This window comes from Leuciscus leuciscus (genome assembly GCF_965113295.1).
Source record: "Leuciscus leuciscus genome assembly, chromosome: 1".
Taxonomy (NCBI): domain Eukaryota; kingdom Metazoa; phylum Chordata; class Actinopteri; order Cypriniformes; family Leuciscidae; genus Leuciscus; species Leuciscus leuciscus.
The window spans coordinates 66,363,893-66,382,935 of NC_138725.1; the positions used below are offsets into that span (position 1 = coordinate 66,363,893).

The 19,043-nt window shown below is 39.3% G+C and overlaps 1 protein-coding gene across 1 annotated transcript; it reads left to right on the plus strand.

Annotated features, from left to right (window-relative positions):
* The first annotated feature begins 8,290 nt into the window (after positions 1-8,290).
* Positions 8,291-18,842, plus strand: LOC309481279 (uncharacterized protein). Its single transcript, XM_082146153.1, has 5 exons — positions 8,291-8,420; positions 8,735-9,872; positions 15,473-15,553; positions 16,316-16,514; positions 17,930-18,842. The coding sequence occupies exons 2-5, from the start codon at positions 9,567-9,569 to the stop codon at positions 18,019-18,021; spliced, it is 678 nt and encodes a 225-aa protein (XP_082002279.1). The 5' UTR covers positions 8,291-8,420; positions 8,735-9,566; the 3' UTR covers positions 18,022-18,842.
* The last annotated feature ends 201 nt before the right edge of the window (positions 18,843-19,043 follow it).

Below are 19,043 nucleotides of genomic sequence, written 5' to 3' on the forward strand. Positions count from 1 at the left end.
GTTTAACACGTTCAAGCAAAAACTGTGGCAAAATTGTAATTTAAATGTAATGTTTTCTTAATTGCATTTACACTCACAATTAAGACACTTGCGATTGCATTTCCATTAAGTGTCCGCAATGAATGTAGCAATTTGAAAATGCATTCTGAGCCGATCACGTGCCCACCCCACCCTGTCAATCACTGCGTGAAGGCGTGGCTCGGCAACAGGTAAACTTAAGGCCAATTTATACTTCTGCGTCGGGTGCGCGTAGAAGGTACGGCGTAGCATACGCATTGACGTGTACCATACGTCGTACCCTTCGCCGTACCCTGACGCGCACCTCCTCAAAAATGTAACTACGCGTCGCGGCGACGCGGACCGCAAGATCTGTGATTGGTCGGCTGGATAGCATCGCGTTTCCTCCTACGCATTTCCGGAATGATCTTCTGCACTCTGCACCGCCCGCCCGCCATTTTTAAATTCCGAAGATCAGTGAAGAGCCATGGAAATAGACCAAGTGACCGAGAGATTGCTTGAAGAAGTGCGGAAATACAGCCATCTGTATGACTCCTTCAGTCGCCATTGCTCGTAGAAAACTAAACTCAAAATAGCCGCGAGGAATGTAAACACAGTGGAACTGGAACATTAAAACCCACCCGCGCCAATAGCGTTTCGGCGGTGTAACTGCAGAGCAACACAGACATTCGCAGAAGTATAAATGCTCACGACGGCGTCGCCTACGTGCGTAGCCTACGACGTACACTACGGCGTACACTCGACGCAGAAGTATAAATTGGCCTTTAGGCTATGGTGCGTATTTTGAGGTGTTGGAAGGAAACACGGCGGCGGCGGCGCTGATACGAGCGTTACATTCACTAGCAGATGAAGTGAAGCGTGGACAGAGAAATGGTAGTATTTCCGAAGATTATTACATGCCTGCAGGTGATAGAACCAGTACGATGTTGTTGGACCGTCTGGGTCTGGTAGAATGTTCTGCCTTATCAAGCGTCGACACCCATGTCAACATTCTTCTGCGCTGCTGTTGTCTGATGCTGGACTGTGTTGATGGTTTCGTTTTTTATAAAATATTATCTTTGTCTGATACATGCTTATCTTTATTCTTATTAGCCTACTATTAACTGTAATACCCAATAATGTTGGAGATCCTATAGTTTTTTCTTACAAATGCATAGGCCTATTACTCTGAGATCACACAAAGCTCCATTGTTATTCGGTATTAATAGCTACCGGAAAATGTGACCGCTCTTTATTTATTTATAACTGACTGTAATGTTCAATAAAGTGACGAATGTGATGTGTGACCATCTCTGTTTATTCAGCTGTATAATCATAAAATGTAAGGCAGACATGCGAGTCCCTTTCCATTTTATAAAGCATATTGATAAGGTATTAATACAAATGTACATGGTCACGGAATCTGACAGGTCAAATTCATCAACCTTTTTTGGGGGAATGTGGAGCAGGTCGAGGGCTGGTGACGTCATCGTCTATAATTCAGTGTCTAATATTTTAAACATTTTAAACAACTAAGCAGCACACGAAACTTTAAAACATATGAGTCTATTTTGGGTGAATGTGGACTACTTTGCCGACGTTTTGCGTTGGGGGCGGGGCCAACTTCACGCAGTGATTGACAGGGCGGGCCGGGCACGTGATCGGCTCAGAATGCATTTTCAAATTGCACATTGAATTTTGCTACATTCATTGCGGACACTTAATGGAATTGCAATCGCAAGTGTCTTAATTGTGAGTGTAAATGCAATTAAGAAAAAATTACATTTAAATTACAATTTTGCCACAGTTTTTGCTTGAACGAGTTAAACATATCTAATAATTTCTGTAATTAGTGTATCTGTATCTTAATTTTAATTTCGCAACTTATAAAGCGTTAAATTATGTATTCAATTTACATATTAAAACTAGTGTATGAAATGGCAAATGTAAATTTTATAATTGAATTTTCATTTTACATTACTGAAATTCTCATAACTACTTTTGAACAAATTGCCAATGCTTTGGTAAATTCATGCAACTGATTATGAATTGCCTTGCTGCTTCCTAATTTATCAATTCATTACTTCCTTCATTAGTGAAATTCTAAATACACCTCTGCAATTCATCAATTCAGGACACATTTACAAAATAAAGTCTAATAGAAATGTATTGAAAACATGCTTGACAGTTCGTGACAACTAGTCAACCATTTTGCATTTAATGACTTATGCAAGGAACTAATACCTAGATGTTTTGAGGAGTATGACAATTCAACAGAGAAATAGTATAATAGGCCAATATTTTGATCAACATGACATAAAGAGTTGATAATGTAGGAAACAGCAGACAGTTGTACATTATCAATTGCATGAATGTACCGAAGCATTTGCAATTTGTATAAAAGAATGAGAAATTGCTTTTATGATGTGCACAAGTGACAAGATGATGTGATTTCAGTTGTGATCAGAGAAATGCACCAAAGCAACTGAGATAAACTATAAGACTTATTGGAGACCCTGCAGAATCACTGTAGACCATGTTATAATTGGTCGTTATTAAATCTAATAATGATATCGATGATGTCATGGTCAGACGCGTCCTTAACAGGATGGGGAGCCACGCAAGAGGACAGAACAGTGAATGTGGCCAAGTACACTTCACTCAGCCCATATAAATTATTTGGAGCTCCTCACTGTGTGGAAAGCTCTGAATCACTTTCTGCCCCGCCTGCAGGGGCATCATGTGCTGGTGCGCTGCGACAACACGACAGCTGTAGCATATATCAACCGCCAGAGGGGGATGCGCTCCTCCACGCTGCATACTCTCGCTCACAGGCTGTTAGTATGGAGCAGGTGGCACTTTCTGTTGTTACGGGCGACCCATGTCCTGGGCATATTGAACAGGGGCGCAGACCTCTTGTCAAGGGGAAACCCTCTCTATGGGGACTGGCGCCTCCACCCTCAGATAGTGGGTCTACTGTGGAGGAGGTTCGGCCAGGCAACCGTAGATCTCTTCGCCTCGCGCGAAAACACCCATTGTCCTACGTTCTTGCTACGGGACGGGTCCCCCCTCGGCGTGGACGCACTGGCCCATCCATGGCCCAATGTGCTGCTATATGCATTTCCTCCCCTTTGCCTCATAACGCTGTCTCTGGCCAGGGTGAGGGAACGGGGCTTGACCATGATTTTGATCGCTCCCAGGTGGCCCAGGGCACCGTGGCTCTCAGAGATTATCCCTCTGCTGTATGCCCAGCCGTGGCCCCTCCCACTTCGCACCGAACTTTTGTCCCAAGCGAATGGGGAAATCTACCACCCGCACACAGACAGGGTGGTCCCTTTGGGCCTGGCCCGTGCGAGGGCCAACTTAAACACATTGGGGCTCCCCCCACGTGTTGTGGCCACCATTCAGTGTGCCAGAGCCTCTTCGACATGGTCCCTTTACGACTGTAAGTATGGAAGTAGAATAATGTCAAATGTTTTTGAAATAAAAAGCCTGTTGAATTGCACTACTTGAAAAAAAATAGGCATTGCATTAACCATGCTTGCATTTTAATGCATTGTATTTTTAGTGCTTACATTTTTATGGGCTGAAATTCAACATGGTTGAATATTTAAGCTGTGAATATTTCAATTAAAAACATTTCAAACACATTTTCATTATTAAAAATTCAATAATCCATATTCACCTTTCATATTTCACTTCCAAAATATTCAAACTGTTTAAAAATACAACCAATAATATTCAACAGGCAATTTTCGGTCCATTTTATTTCGCTTTGCAAATTCGCTTCCACAAATTCAGTGGTTCAAATTCAACAGTAAATTCAACATTGACATCCAGGAACTGCAGGAAAAGCAGTAGATTGCCGAGCATACTCTCCATCTGCTGTTAGTCTACCTCACCAGCAGATGGTGCAAAAGCGCGTGTTGAAGACCAGCAACAGTTAGAACAAGTCGTTCGTTCATAAAACTCATTTACAGCAATGTAAGTGTATTTGTGATTATTATGACGGCTGTTTTATGTTAAATTCAGTGTCTTCACGGTTACTTTTCCTGTGTAGCCTACATGCATCTTTCTCTACCGTGAATGAGATTATAATGTTATTCCCTGATGCGGATATACAGATCCAATGTTACATTTTTGAGGTTGATATATATTTCTCTTGGTTGTTTAGTTGCCTTAACTTTATATTGTGGCGATGTGCTGCATGCAGGCTATTAGGGTTTCCCTCAATACTTAAGGATTCCCCTGCTGGACATATACAACGCTTAACGTAGCTTAATGGACTACAGTGATGTAAAAGACCAAACTCGCAGGCAAGCAGATGGACTCAGAATAACGCGCAAAGCTTAATGCTGAGCGTTTCCCAGTGATAGACTGGCATACAGATGGCTTGATGTTGGACATTCGCACATTTAGGGACCGTCTCTAAAGTGTATACGACTTTGGTATACACGTTTCTAACTCCGATAGCATTTGAATAGAACGACTTACAGTCATAAAACCTACTGTAAAGTGTTCATTTAGTGTCAGGCATAATGCGCACCCTTCGGATATTTATTCAAATAAATTTAAGTTTGCTATTGAAGTTAGAAACGTGTATGCCAATGTTGTATGCAACTTTAGAGACGGTCCCTAAATGTGCTAATGTCCAATATCAAGCCAATTTTTACATTTAGTCATTTAGCAGACGCTTTTATCCAAAGCGATTTACAGTTAAACTAACAATAGGAGGACAATATGCAAGTGCTGTGACAGTTTAAGCTAATGCAATACACGTATGCATACTAATATATATATATATATATATATATATATATATATATATATATATATATATATGTATGTGTTGATTTTATGCCAGTATATCACGAAACGCTCAGCATGAAACTTTGCGCGTTAAGTTCATATTGTGAGTCCATCTTCTTGCCTGTAGCCTATATAATAGCCTACAGCCTGCTTCCCTAATAAGGTGCAAGATTGGTCTTTCATATCACTATCAACGGAAGGGAAATCCTTGAGTATGAGGTATTGAGGGAAACCGATTATAATCCTGTTCATGGTAGAGAAAGCTGATGACATGTAGAATACACAGGGAAAGTAACAATGAAGTTATTGAATGAAACATAAACACAGCTTTTGTGTGTTTATCATCTTTTCCGCATATACTGACACAGATAATCATTTTCATTTTATGAATGAATGTCTTCGTCAGCAACAAGCGCTTTTGCACCATCTGATGGTGAGGTCGACTAACAGCAGATGGAGAGTATGCTCGGCAATCTACTGCTTTTCCTGCAGTTCCTGGATGTCAATGTTGAATTTACTGTCGAATTTGAACCACTGAATTTGTGGAAGCGAATTTGCAAAGCGAAATAAAATGGACCGAAAATTGCCTGTTGAATATTATTGGTTGTATTTTTAAACAGTTTAAATATTTTGGAAGTGAAATATGAAAGGTGAATATGGATTATTGAATTTTTAATAATGAAAAGGTGTTTGAAATGTTTTTAATTGAAATATTCACAGCTTAAATATTCAACCATGTTGAATTTCAGCCCATAAAAATGTAAGCACTAAAAATACAATGCATTAAAATGCAAGCATGGTTAATGCAATGCCTATTTTTTTTCAAGTAGTGCAATTCAACAGGCTTTTTATTTCAAAAACATTTGACATTATTCTACTTCCATATGTAAGTGGCGTGTGTTCGAAGAATGGTGTGAAGGGCGACAGTTAATATCATATCAGTGCTCAATCACTGATATTTTATGCTTTTTGCAGGACCCTATGGATAAGGGAAGATCTTTTTCCACTATTAAGGTCTATTTAGCGGCTATCGCTGCATGTCATGTGGGGTTCGACAGTGCTACGGTGGGGCAACACCCCCTTATGGGGACCTCTCCATGGTGCTTGAGGCAATGTCTCAACAGCCGTTTGAGCCCCTGGGAAGTATTTCCCTGAAGAATTTGTCTTTCAAGACAGCTCTTCTCCTGGCCTTGGCTTCTGCCAAGTGTGTCAGTGATCTTCATGCACTTTCTGTTCATCCCTCATGCACTAAATTCTCTCTCAGTGGAGATAAGGTTTTTCTCAGGCCCAACCCGGCCTTTATGCCAAAATGCTTCCCGGCATTCACGTGTGAGGTGATTGAGCTTTCCGCGTTTCACCCAGCTCCTTTCTCCTCCACAGAGGATCAGAGGTTGAATGCCTTGTGTCCTGTTCGTGCCCTGCGGGTGTACTTAGACAGGACCAGCTCGTTTAGAAAAAGCGACCAGCTTTTCATTTCTTGGGGCCCCCCGTACTCAGGGAACCCCATTTCCAAGCAACTCCTTTCTCATTGGCTTGTGGAAGCTATATCTTTGGAATATGAATCTAAGGGAGTGCAGCCGCCTGAGGGCATCAGAGCTCACTCCCCTAGAGGTATGGCTGCCTCTTGGGTTCGGTTTAAGGGAGTCTCTTTGCAGGACATATGTGCCGCTGCAAGCTGGGTCTCTCCCCATACGTTTGTCAGATACTTCTGGCTCGATGTCACCAGAACTCTGGTTGCTCATTCCCTAAGTTAGCCTAAAGTGTTTTATACACTTGGTAAGGGGCGAGTTAAATGTGAAAAAAACATTGCATATTCTTTACTGTATAAATTAAATATAGCCTAGATGGATCTTTTTGTAAAGTTGAAAAGGGTAGCCTATTTAGTCAAGACGTGAAAGACAATTAAATTCAGTATTCACGCGCTGTCTATCAAGACGTTGCCCGCCAACATTTGTATGTGGGGCCCATGTGGGTATGAAATGGGCGTGACCCACATTGTGAAACCCACATGGGACCCACATCAATTGTCCATGTTCAGCCCATGCCCACAAGGAACCCATGCTGCCTGGATATAACCCACATGGGGCCAAATTATCAATGTTGGCTGGGAATTGTGTGACAATTATTAATCCTAGCACCTTTACAGGTCTGCCTCACACAATTCTTCCCCAGGTCCTAGTGTCCCCTTCTCTACCAGATAGATATAAACTCACTATTCTGAGAAAAAGTCACAATTGCTAGATATAAACTTGGAATTGCGAGGGGAAAAAAAGTCAGAACTTTGAGATAAAAAGTTGTAATTTTACCTTTTTTTTTCATTTATTTTTTATTCCGTTGCGGAAACAATAAGCTTCTATAAGTGTTAATGCAAATCTGAGCAATGAAACATCATTTATATTCACTACGCTGTGAGACTGTCGAGGAGAACTATGACTAGGCCTATAGATTACATTTTTATCTTCCACAATTACAAAACATGAAACACTCAATGCACAGCCACAGTCAGTTTTAACTCTTTTTGCCAGTTGGTTAGCTGAGCTTAAGTCTACAAGTCATAAGTACCAGTAAATATGAATGTGCTGAGAAAGGGTTCAGAAAGAGCTTTTTTAATACATTCACAGCACTTACGCTACAAGCTCATTTGCATGGGAGCAGAAGCTACATGTGTTATTTGGTCCAAGCCAATGCAATCAATAGGATGTTGAGGGAAAATCAATAGGATGTTGAGGGAAAATGTTGAGGAATGATGAGGGAAAATCAATAGGATGTTGAGGGAAAAGATGAATATCTGGTCATTTACTTGAATGTATATTTCTGTAAAAATGGTAACGGCACCTGGTTCTTTAAGATCTCATGATAGTTACAACACCTTGATGCTTGACAATTTTATTATACACAAAAATAAAATGAATTTACAAGTTTTGCTTTGGCTAAATGTATTGCTTTATTATTTTATTTGATGTTTGTATATGTGTGTAATCCACATTTGACAGAAAAACTGCCATATATGTGTGTGTGTGTGTGTGTATATATATATATATATATATATATATATATATATATATATATATATATATACACACACACACATATATATGTATATGTATGTAATTTAGTTCCATTATATTCTTGATAAGAAATATCTTAATATGGTGAAACAGAAACAGCTATTATGGAGATTTGTGTTTCTGCAACAAATTATGAAGAATTTTTGACATTCTTTAGTCTGTTTTCTTTTAGACTTGCGAACTTGTTCAGAGAGAAGTCATTCAAACGAGCATATCTGTGATTGTCGATTTTGACAGCATCGTATTTGCTTAGACCATGTCGACAGACAGCCTGTATAGGCTGCTGGAGCTCTCCATCGGGACGTCTGATGTCGGAGCCATGGCTGGACTGGCCATTGGGCATACGGGCATTTTCCCGGTGGGCCGACTTGCTTTTTGGGCCGATAAATCTCATACTCATACATAATTTTTTTTATTATTATTATTATATATATTTTTTTTTTAACGGCCCATAAAATTTTTACATCGGCGGCCCATTCGTTTTGTTTTGTTTTGCTTAATTGGCGGCGCTGGGTTTGTGCCGGTGTAATGCATTGGTCAAAAAAAGTCAGTGTTAGTTTTTTTTTTTCTGACAGACCAGCCCATGAAACACGTAGATCAGCGGCCCATTGGTTCTTTTCTTGATTGACACTGGGCTGGCCCAATCACAACTTTAAACGAGTGAGCGAGAGTGCAGCAATGTCAGTGTGTATCTGTCAAAATAGTCAGCGAGATGGAGAAGAAACGCAAGGAATGTGCAGAGAAATAGCGTGAAAAAATAGAACCAGGCCCTTAAAGCAGACGCTTTATGTGTCAAAATATATGTTTTCTGCCCTTCATCAGCTCCTGTGGCAGATGATGATAGTGAGGAGGATCAGGAGGAGAGAGATGAGAAAGTGTAGAGCCTGCGGTAAGCAGAACTACTTTCAAAACACTTAGGCTATGTCATGAGTGTAGGAATCCATAACCCAGTTACAGATTATTTCCACATCTGCATAGTTGACGATTACGCAATTCACTAGAAATTTAATGAGAGGCGTTTGTAAACCATGTTTTCCGCCAAAAAAAAAGCTTGATGCAGTTTGCGTCAAAATAAAAGATCATGTGCTTATCTCTTTCAAGTATAGAAATTGGTACAGAACTAATTATGAAAGTTTCCTTTATTTTTTTGTGCATTTGTTTTACAAAATATGGCTATTACTGTCATTGGATTAATATTATAACTATTATTATTTAGTAGGTGTAATGTAAATAGACACTAACTAAAAGAGGTTTGAATTTTTCTTTGTTTAATTTGCACACTGAATATGGGTTGGAGCTTTTAATTTTGAACTCTCAAAGTGCACCAGATTGATGAATTTAACATTAAAATGCACAACATTTTCTCACGGGGGAGCATTCCCCCGAACCCCCCTAGAAGAACCGAGGTCCACCCACCACAGTTTTACTAAAAATCCTGTAAGAAACACTTGTATTGCTATGCCAATGCAGCTTATAGCTTATTTTAGGATTCACCACTGTGGAGTATAGTTCAACTGTATTAATAAATGTCAATTTTTTACTTATTTCATCTGTTAACTCTCACTCGTTCCTACACTCACTCATTACATGGCATTAGTGGTTTTAACGAATAGGAGTTGGTATGCATATAATTAAGGGGCGTGCAAAGATGGGTGGTGTTTATGATCATATAGTGGGCCGGTCTGGGCCAAAATGCCCGGGCCGGTTTTTTGTCCCAGTCCAGCCCTGGTCGGAGCGGTCAATTTCAACTCCCTGCACACTTTGCTACACGCCATCCTGGAACACCTGAATACCGAGAGGGTCAAAACTGAATCGAAAGATTCGGTCAAGGACCTTGACAGCCCAGCACAGAGCAAAGCTTCCCTGCCGGAGGCGTCGAGCCCGAATGGGGCGCTGGAGCAGAGAGTGCGGGATTTGGAGGAGCAGCTGCTGGCACTGAAGGCTCTTTCCACCGCCTCCGAGCTCATGGGCTCCTCCGACACGGCGCTCAGCGACAAGGTAAGAGACAGGAGGAAACTACTACTGTGAACTAGAAGTAACGTTATATGCTTTACAGGACCATGGTACCTCCACTACACTGTAGGTCTATCACCACAGAACACAGTTAATAACTTCCCTTGCTGGTAACACTTTACAATAAGGTTCATTAGTTAACATTAGTTAAAGGGGTGTTATAATGCCGTTTCCACAAGATGTAAAAGAAGTCTTTGATGTCCCCAGAGTGTATTTCAACAGAAATATGAAGCAGCACAAATCCTCTCAACATTAATAATAAAAAGAATGATTTCTGAAGGATCATGTGACACTGAAGACTGGAGTAACCTAATGATGCTGAAAATTCAGCTTTGATCACAGGAATAAATTACATTTTAATATATATGAAGAGTTCAGATGCAAAAGCCTCTAAGTGCCATCTGACATTTTCTTCAAGAATGATCATTTTTATCAAGCTCGTATATTTAAGTTCAATAATTTCACTTAAATGGCAATGAAGATTACCTATTAATTGTCATTTAAGTGAAATTACTTAACTTAAATATACGAGCGTTTATAAAAATGATCATTCTAGAAGAACATTTCAGATGGCACTTAGAGGCTTTTGCATCTGAACTCTTCATATATTACAATAGAAAACGTTTTTAAAATTGTACTAATATTTCACAATATAACCGTTGGCGTTTTTACTGTCATTTTTATGAAATACATGGTAAGTATTAGAGACTTTCAAAAAAGACAGTCTCTGACAGACAGACAGACAGACAGACAGACAGACAGACACACACACACACACAAATTGTATCGACCCCAAACTTTTGAACAGTAGAGTATATGTAATGGAAAGTTGCATAAATGTACATCTTGTACTTTTAAATAAATATTTGTTTCAAATTGTTTTCTAAACATGTTACATTAAGGCAACAAGCAAAATTCCCACATTATTGTAAATGTATAATACTAAATACGTAAAACCATAGAATTCAGTAGGGTATCCTTTCTTTTTCACATGACTGTATATCATAATAATAGAATTATAAATAGTATTTTACATGGTACTCCCAAAAGCTATAATATTACCATGGTAGTTTTCAATATTGTTTTGTTGGTGTACTATTTGGTGTGCCATCACATAATATGGAAATAGAACTGACTAATTACTATATTCATATACCATAGTGTTTACAAGGTACTACAAGGTGACAGCCATAGTATTTCCATTGTTATATGCCCCAACACTACCAACATAGATCAATAAATAAATAAAAAGGGTATTACCTTAAAGCACGTATAAAACAAAATCCCATATAACAATATTATATATTGCCAAGGCACATGCTCAAAAACATGATATTACCATCTAAAACATAATCATATTTTCATGCTATGTGTCCACAAACACTGTATAACTCTTTGTCTTTGTCCAAAAACATGTTAATAGCTTGTTCTTTTTTCTAGTTTTATTTTCATTGACAAGGAAGGATTGAACAGTCAGTAACTGTCTTGATAGTCAGTATAATAATCTAATTCATGTTTGTCATCTACACATCTACACTTCCTCCACGGAATAAAACAATTCAGGAGATATTTTGCGACTTTTTATCTCACAATTCTGACTTTTTTTCCCCTCACAATTGTGAGAAATAAACTCGCAATTGCAATTAATAAAGTCTGAATTGTGAGACATAAAGTCAGTATCCCCGCAACTGAGAGTTTATATCTCGCAATTCTGACTTTTTATCTCGCAATTTCAGACTTTTTTTTTTGCATGTAAACTCGCAATTGAGAATTATAAAGGTCAATTCTGATGGAAAAAAGATATACTCGCATTTCTGACTTTATAACTCACAATTCTGACTTCTTCTTGTGAGATATAAACTCGCAATTGCGAGTTAAAAAGTGCAATTCTGAGGGGAAAAAAGACTGAATTTCTTTTCTTAGAATTGAGTTTATATCTTAATTCTGACTTTATAACTCACAATTGCGAGATATAAACTCACAATTGTGCCAGAAGTCAGAATTGTGAGATTAAAAATCAATTACCTTTTTTAATTTCTTATTCTGTGGTGGAATCAAGCTTCCATACTCTGTACGCTAGTCATCCCTTCAGTTTAATAAAGTTACAAACAAGATAAATTTGTCCATCAAACAGAGCCTCACAGGGAAGCAAACAGCACTAAGAGTAACACAGGTTAGACATCAGGAATTACACAAACATTTCAGAAAGTGGGCGGACAGTGATGCCACATCCTGTTTGATTCAAGGGTGATTCCCAGGGCTGTGTGCCGTCATGGCAACCTCTGGTGGGGTTAAACATAGATATCATATAATAAAGGCTAGAACTGTGTCTGAAATCGCTCCCTATCCACTATATAGTGCACTATTCAGGGTGTCGGCCATTTTGTAGTGGTGTCCGAATTCTGAGTGAACGACATCATTCCCTACATTCGTTCACTACTTTTACCCACAATCCTCTCTGAATTCGAGTGTACATCCGATGTACACTTGCTGAGACACTATTTCCCACAATCCAACACGATAAGGCGATAGAGCGTGAATGAAAAATAAACAACAATGTCACCATGGCAACGGCGCACGCGAGATAGAAAACAATAATTTATAAGACCCGGGGCCTGTTTCAGAAAGGAGGTTAAGTGAAAACTCTGAGTATGTTAACCCTGAAATGAGGGAAACTCTGAGTTTTCTGTTTCAGAATGGGAGGTATGTTAAACCTGAGAAAGCAGAGTAAGTCAAGCCTGTTTCTGAAAGAGAGGTAACTTATACTCAGAGTCAGTTACCATGGTAACTTACTCTGTGAACCTAACCTGGTCGGGAGCAGGTTTTCTTCGGTAAACCCAGAGTTTATTTCGGTCTCCTCCCCTTTTTTAAAGAGGAAGTGGTGTTTAAACACCTCATTCATTCTTTCAGTACATTTTTATTAATAAAAATAATAAATAAAATATTGCTATTTTTACTGCTACTGGGGGGGGGGGGGGGGGGGGGGGGGGGGGGGGGATAAGAACACCTGTTTATACTTGGATATAAACTTAGATTCTATAGGCTACTCCACATAAATATGTGAAAAAAATCTGAATGTGTAGATTGTGTGATGTGTAGACACATAATATTAACATTACCTCTCTGTGGCAGCAGAAACTCTTTATCCCCATGTGATGAGCATTTGGTTGAGTACACTTTATAACACTATTTATCATAATTTCTGGTGTATTGAGTAGGCTACTTACAACTGCCTGGGGTTCTGTTGGGACAGGAGGCTCCAAAAGACAGATATTACCATCAGAATATGTTGGGACCAACAAAAAACCCAACCCAAAGTAAAATAAATGGAAAATAGCCTATATAAAAAATGACACATGTAAACCTCTTACATTTTATGAAGGCCCTTGGATCTTCGGGAGTGACTGGCTCTGAAGTCCCTCCAGGAATTCCCTCAGCCAAAAATGCTGCTGCACTGCTTGACACTGGATGCTATTTAGTTATTTATGTCAAATGTAAAGTCAGGTAGCCTACACCCATGATATGCTCAAGCCTTACCTAATTGAATTATGTTTTTATATTTCATTTTCAGCTGCTGCCATGTTCTTTTAATGCCTGCAGGATTGCCCCTACATGAAAATTTAAATTAGGTTGAATAACATACTGTTCTTTCACCTCTGATAATATAACAGTTGGGTAAGTACTTGTATTACTAACTACAAATGACATCTTCAACAGTGTAATTAGATTAATGTCTACTTATTACTAATTACTAAATCCCATATCAACCTCAACCACTTGAACAATACAAGGAGAGACAAGAAACTGCACTTTTAATGCTTTCAAATAAACAATATAAAATTGCATGAATTATTCTTGAATTGACCAAAGTGTGTAGAGGGAGAAGGTTACATAAAAAATATACCTTTTAAAAATGTATGTTAAATATACAGAATTGTTCTATAGTCTAATGCATTTACATCAGATTTTACTTTAAATTACAGAAGAATTAAGAGTAATCCCTTTAATTAAATTGCAGTATTTAGATTACTTGGTAATTAATTACACCCAACACTGTATAACTAATTAAAATGTTAAAGGTGAGAAACGTGCAGACCTGTTTTTGTCTGGCGCTGTTGCCATGGTGACTCATAATATCTGTGCTCCATTGATAATGGCTTTTTATAGTTGTGGTGCACGCGCTTAACTCAGAGTAGGTCAACTCAACTCAAGTTTTAACTCAGAGTTGGTTGAACCTCCTTTCTGAAACAGGCCCCCGACGCCTGGTTATTTATTTATATATATACCGTTATATCTATATTTGAATAAACAAATGTGTTGTGTAGTGTTTTGTTCTCTTTTATTTTCACATATAAATGTAAAAAGTAAATAAATATGACAAGCAAGTGTTTTTCTTATCTTTAAAAAAAAAATCAAATAACGCAATAAACGTGAAAAAAATATACATACAATTGTTACATACAATTCATACAGCCAAAAAAGGAAATATTAAAGATGGGTAGGTAATGTTTATGACGAAATTGTCCGAGCTCTCTGGCGCGTGATAATTATGCCAGCGTCCGAATTCGCTCACTCATTTTCGTTCACTCTTTGCTGATGTAGTGCATTCAACTGCCATTCACTATGTAGGGATTAGTGAATGAGTGAACGAGTGAACGAGTGAGCGGTTTCAGACACAGCTTAAATGTCTCGTCCGCGCTGGTGGCCAATGGAGGTCGACGTCCGCACACGGCGGCCATCTTGCCACAGGGAGCTCGCTCACTCGTAACATTGTGTTTTAATGGTGCATGTACTTTTAAATAACCATAACTTGCTCTATTTTCTACCGATTTTCAAACGGTTTGGTTTGTTATAAACGTCAGAGATGTAGTTATGACACTGCATACATATGAATAATTACAACAATGGACTTCCATATGAAAGAATTATTGCCACATTAATAACGTTTGTAAGAAACCAAACCGTTTGTAAATCCGTCAAGATTTCAGCGAGATAAGAGGATTTGTGTTCGTGCTGATCACAGAGCTCGCCAGAAAGCTTCCCTGTGGCAAGATGGCCGCCGGTGATGCCGGAAGTGACTCCGCCTTAAGACATCTAGCCTTTATATGATATCTATGGGGTTAAAGATCAAAAGTTCAGAAAGTATATTACTTGCCTTTTCAAAGAAAGAGACACGGAGGATGTGCTTAACTGATTCAGCAGTGCTCTTATAGAGTTTGATCCCTCTTCAAAGTTCAGGCAAAAGGGATTATGGGCTTTTTCTCTGAAGAGTGTGTTGGTTTCCCAGTTACAGTATGAGGTATGAAATGAAACCAAGTAAATCTTCAAAGACTGTTTCCTCCTCAGTGTATGGACTTAATCCAAGACCTGCTGAAGGAAGTCCAGGCGCTCAAAGAGTCCAGAGATGATCTGAGACAGGAAGTTGAGGTGTTGAATGGTCAGCTCAGCCAGGTGAACACACACGCACAAACACACACGCACACGCACACGCACACTCTCACACACACACACACACACACACACCAGTATCACTCACATTTCTGCTAATTTATATTCAGCACTTGATAACATGTTGTCATCCTCAGCTGAACATAAATGAGTTGGCTGACTGTATTGTGGCAATGGAGCAGTATTGCAACCAAGTGCAAGAACTGGACAACACCACGGTGAGTGAGGAATAGTTCAACCAAAAATAACTTTTCAAATTCACCCTCATGAAATTTCATAAACAAAGAAAGTCCACTGTCAAAAGTGTGCCAATGTATGAAGCCTCTTGTACACAGAAGTCACTTCACATCCCTCACACGATCTCCAGATCACATCGATTTGAAATAAAAGTATTAAAGGGGTCCGATAATGCCCTTTTCACAAGATGTAAAATAAGTCTCTGATGTCCCCAGAGTGCACAAAATACCCCACAGATATTTTTTATAGCATATTAAAATTGTCCCTTTTTGAGGGTGAGCAAAAGCCCGCCGTGTAAGCATCTTCGATTACCTCACACAGACACGCACTGAAAATTTTTATGTTCAAACCGCAGTCAGACAAAGATGGAGAGACTCAAGAAGAAGTGACAACATGTAGACAACATTTCTGAATGGTTAGTTGATGAATTTATGTAGCTTATGTGTAGTTATCTTCTAATCTAGTCATTGATTAGCATATTCTTGATAATCTATAAATCGCAGAAGCCAGTAACCTTTCACAACCATCCTAAATCTCACAGGTTCTTATCGCAGTCATTGTTTTGTCAGAGCAGGCGGCAGCTGCAGTTGAGGCAAACATTGACCTGAATGAAGGATTTGCTAAATGTAAATGCATAACCAACATCTACAAACAGAAACTGAGGCCAAAACGAAGACATTCATCTCAGCCTCAGGTGGCATGAACTGTGCTTTTGTAAATGACATTCCCTCTTGCATTCCCAGGGGTTGCAGGGCACAGTCTCCGCCGCTGAAGGCACCGTACCCGTCCTCCCTTTGAACCCGGAGACCATAGAGGCTCTGAAGGAGGTGGGCAGACTGAGAGACAGGCACGAGAGTCTGGAGACCCGTGTGGGACAGCTGGAAGCAAACAAGGCTGATCGGACCCAGCTTAATCATCTGCAGGATCTCCTCACTGCAATGGGTACGACATACACAGCAGGGTCTCAACCGACAACATCCTGCGTTATTTCTATTATTCATTCATAATTCTAATCACATTTATATTTTATGGTGACCACACAAAGAGGCTTATTGCTTGAAAAGATGCCGATGTTAAAACAAGTTTTATCACAGACAGCAACATAGTGTCGGCCCAGATCCGGCCCACATCGAATTCACATGTACCAGATGTGGCCCGGATCTGGGCTGACACTACGTTTTTTGCATAAAAGCGTCTTCTAAATATAGCCTATTAAATGTTATAATAAAATATTATAAAATTATTATTATTTGCGTAGCTATACATGGACCTCAAAACCACCGCGTCTTCTAAGTCAGGTGACTGTAAATGCGCAAAAACGGTTTCCATTGCAGTTTTGCGAAATATTCCTTTTTCGAATTGCCTGAAAAACCTCCTCATGAGAGCGTAAAAACTTTTTTGCGATAAACGGGAGTTTTTGCGAAATTGACGTGTTTCCATTGTGCATATTTTCAATTCGCAATTTCAATTTGCGCAATTTGAAGGGTAATGGAAACGCGGCTACTGTCTAATGCGGACAGGTTTTTTCAACGGTTCGGCAGTAAACGAGGCACTACGTAACTGCCAATAACCAATCAGCAAACCTCAAGATGACTGACATTTAATTTAGCTAATTAAATTACATTTTTCATGGCAGGGCAGGGCCAGGTAACAATGCTAGACCAATCAACAAACTTTAAATGAAAAATTAAATGACTGACATATTATTGAAAAAATCTAACGTAAACGGGCGGGGCCCCCTATTGGGCGGGGCCCATGGGCTTGAGCCCAGTCAAGCCCAATGGTAAGTCCGGCCTTGCTGGCCACTCTCCATTGACAAGCGTTAACTTCCTTGTAGGTGGGTACTCTGTTGAAGTTTAAAACTATTGGATCTGCCCAGAGCCACTCTGGATCTGTCATAACCAATCGCTAACCTTTGGTCGTGACGTAACCCTACAACTCAAACTAGCGCACGACCTTAATGTCATCGTTCTCAGCCACTCCCTCTGTTCGCTGATTGGACCGGTAAAAATTTGGCTGGAGAAAACCCACAAATATACCACAAACCCAGACGGAGTACTAAAGGAAAAGGAAAATTGAGCGGAAGTACGTAGGAGGGCGGAGCCAGGCTAGAAGGTTAACAGTGTAATTATAGATGTGATTACAGAAATGAACTACAGCTGTAATTACATGCAGGTATTTTTATAAAAATTCAAGGTCAATGTAAAAATGTACACAATAAGTGCATAGTAAGTACTAGTTAAATACACTTAATATGAAGTGGGTCCCAATTTTTATTCACAGGCAAGTTACTTTTTGTTAATATGCTTGTGTAAGTATGTTTCTGACATTTTGTTTGTGACGTCTGTCGTCTGCAGGAGAGCGGCAGATTCCTGACCATGTGCCGGAGCAGCTCAATCATCTGAGGACTCTTGTGGACAGTCTTCTAGAAGATAAAGAGAAGGTATGAGAGAAAATAATCCAACCTAACCTTTCCTCTAACCCTCTCTTTAAAAACACAGTTTAGGGTTATCAGATTATATGATAGTCAAGTTCCTCTAAAGGCTGTTTTCATCGGTACAGTTTATGTAATTATCTAAACAGAACTTCCCCTAGACTTCTATTGTTGTAAAAGGTGAAGTGTGTCATTTGTGTCAGTCAAATAGATAGTCCAGCCTAAACTAATGCCGGTGACTGAGCAACCAATGTTGAGATGCTCAAACAAACAGAGCAATGTATTGATTGAGCCACAGTGACACACTGTACACTTTTCAGCGCAATCAATCTAACTGGGATAGGAGAATATATTTGAGGTACACTATGTAACAACATTTAAATAATGAGTCAATACATCATCAATCCTTCCTCCAAAACATGTTTTTGTCTTACCGTGATTCACTATGGTAACCCTGACACCAACATAGTGTCGGCTATAAGAAATTATGGTCTGTTCCAAACCACTTCAACTCCAATATATATATATATCAAAATGTTCCTTCACTTAAAAGAGCTTAATTATCATATAGAGACGATTACATCCAATCGCAGTAATATGAAAATAGTATCACAGAGGCACAGGTGTCACCTATAGCTTGGGAGTGACTGAGGGCAATCGAGAACCATCTTGATTAAAGGGACTTCAAACAATCTTATCACTTTAACCTTTGGCTGTTCTTATTTGAAAGAATAACAGAGAACCTTCTGTGGGACACTAGGGACCATGGGGTGTCTCAATTTCATTAACATACAGACCACAGCTGTTGCAAGAAGAGCAACTTCATTTACATTAAGACCTGGGGCCGTATTCACAAAGCATTTTATCTTACCACTAGGAGTACTCCTAAATCGCACTAAAAGATTTTAGCTAGGAGTTTTCTCTTAAAAGTTATTCACAACGCCTTTCAGACCTACTCTTAGTAAAGAAAAATGAAAACTCCTAAACTAAGAGAGAGTCTTCGTTGCTATGGATGACGTCATTACTCATGCACGAGC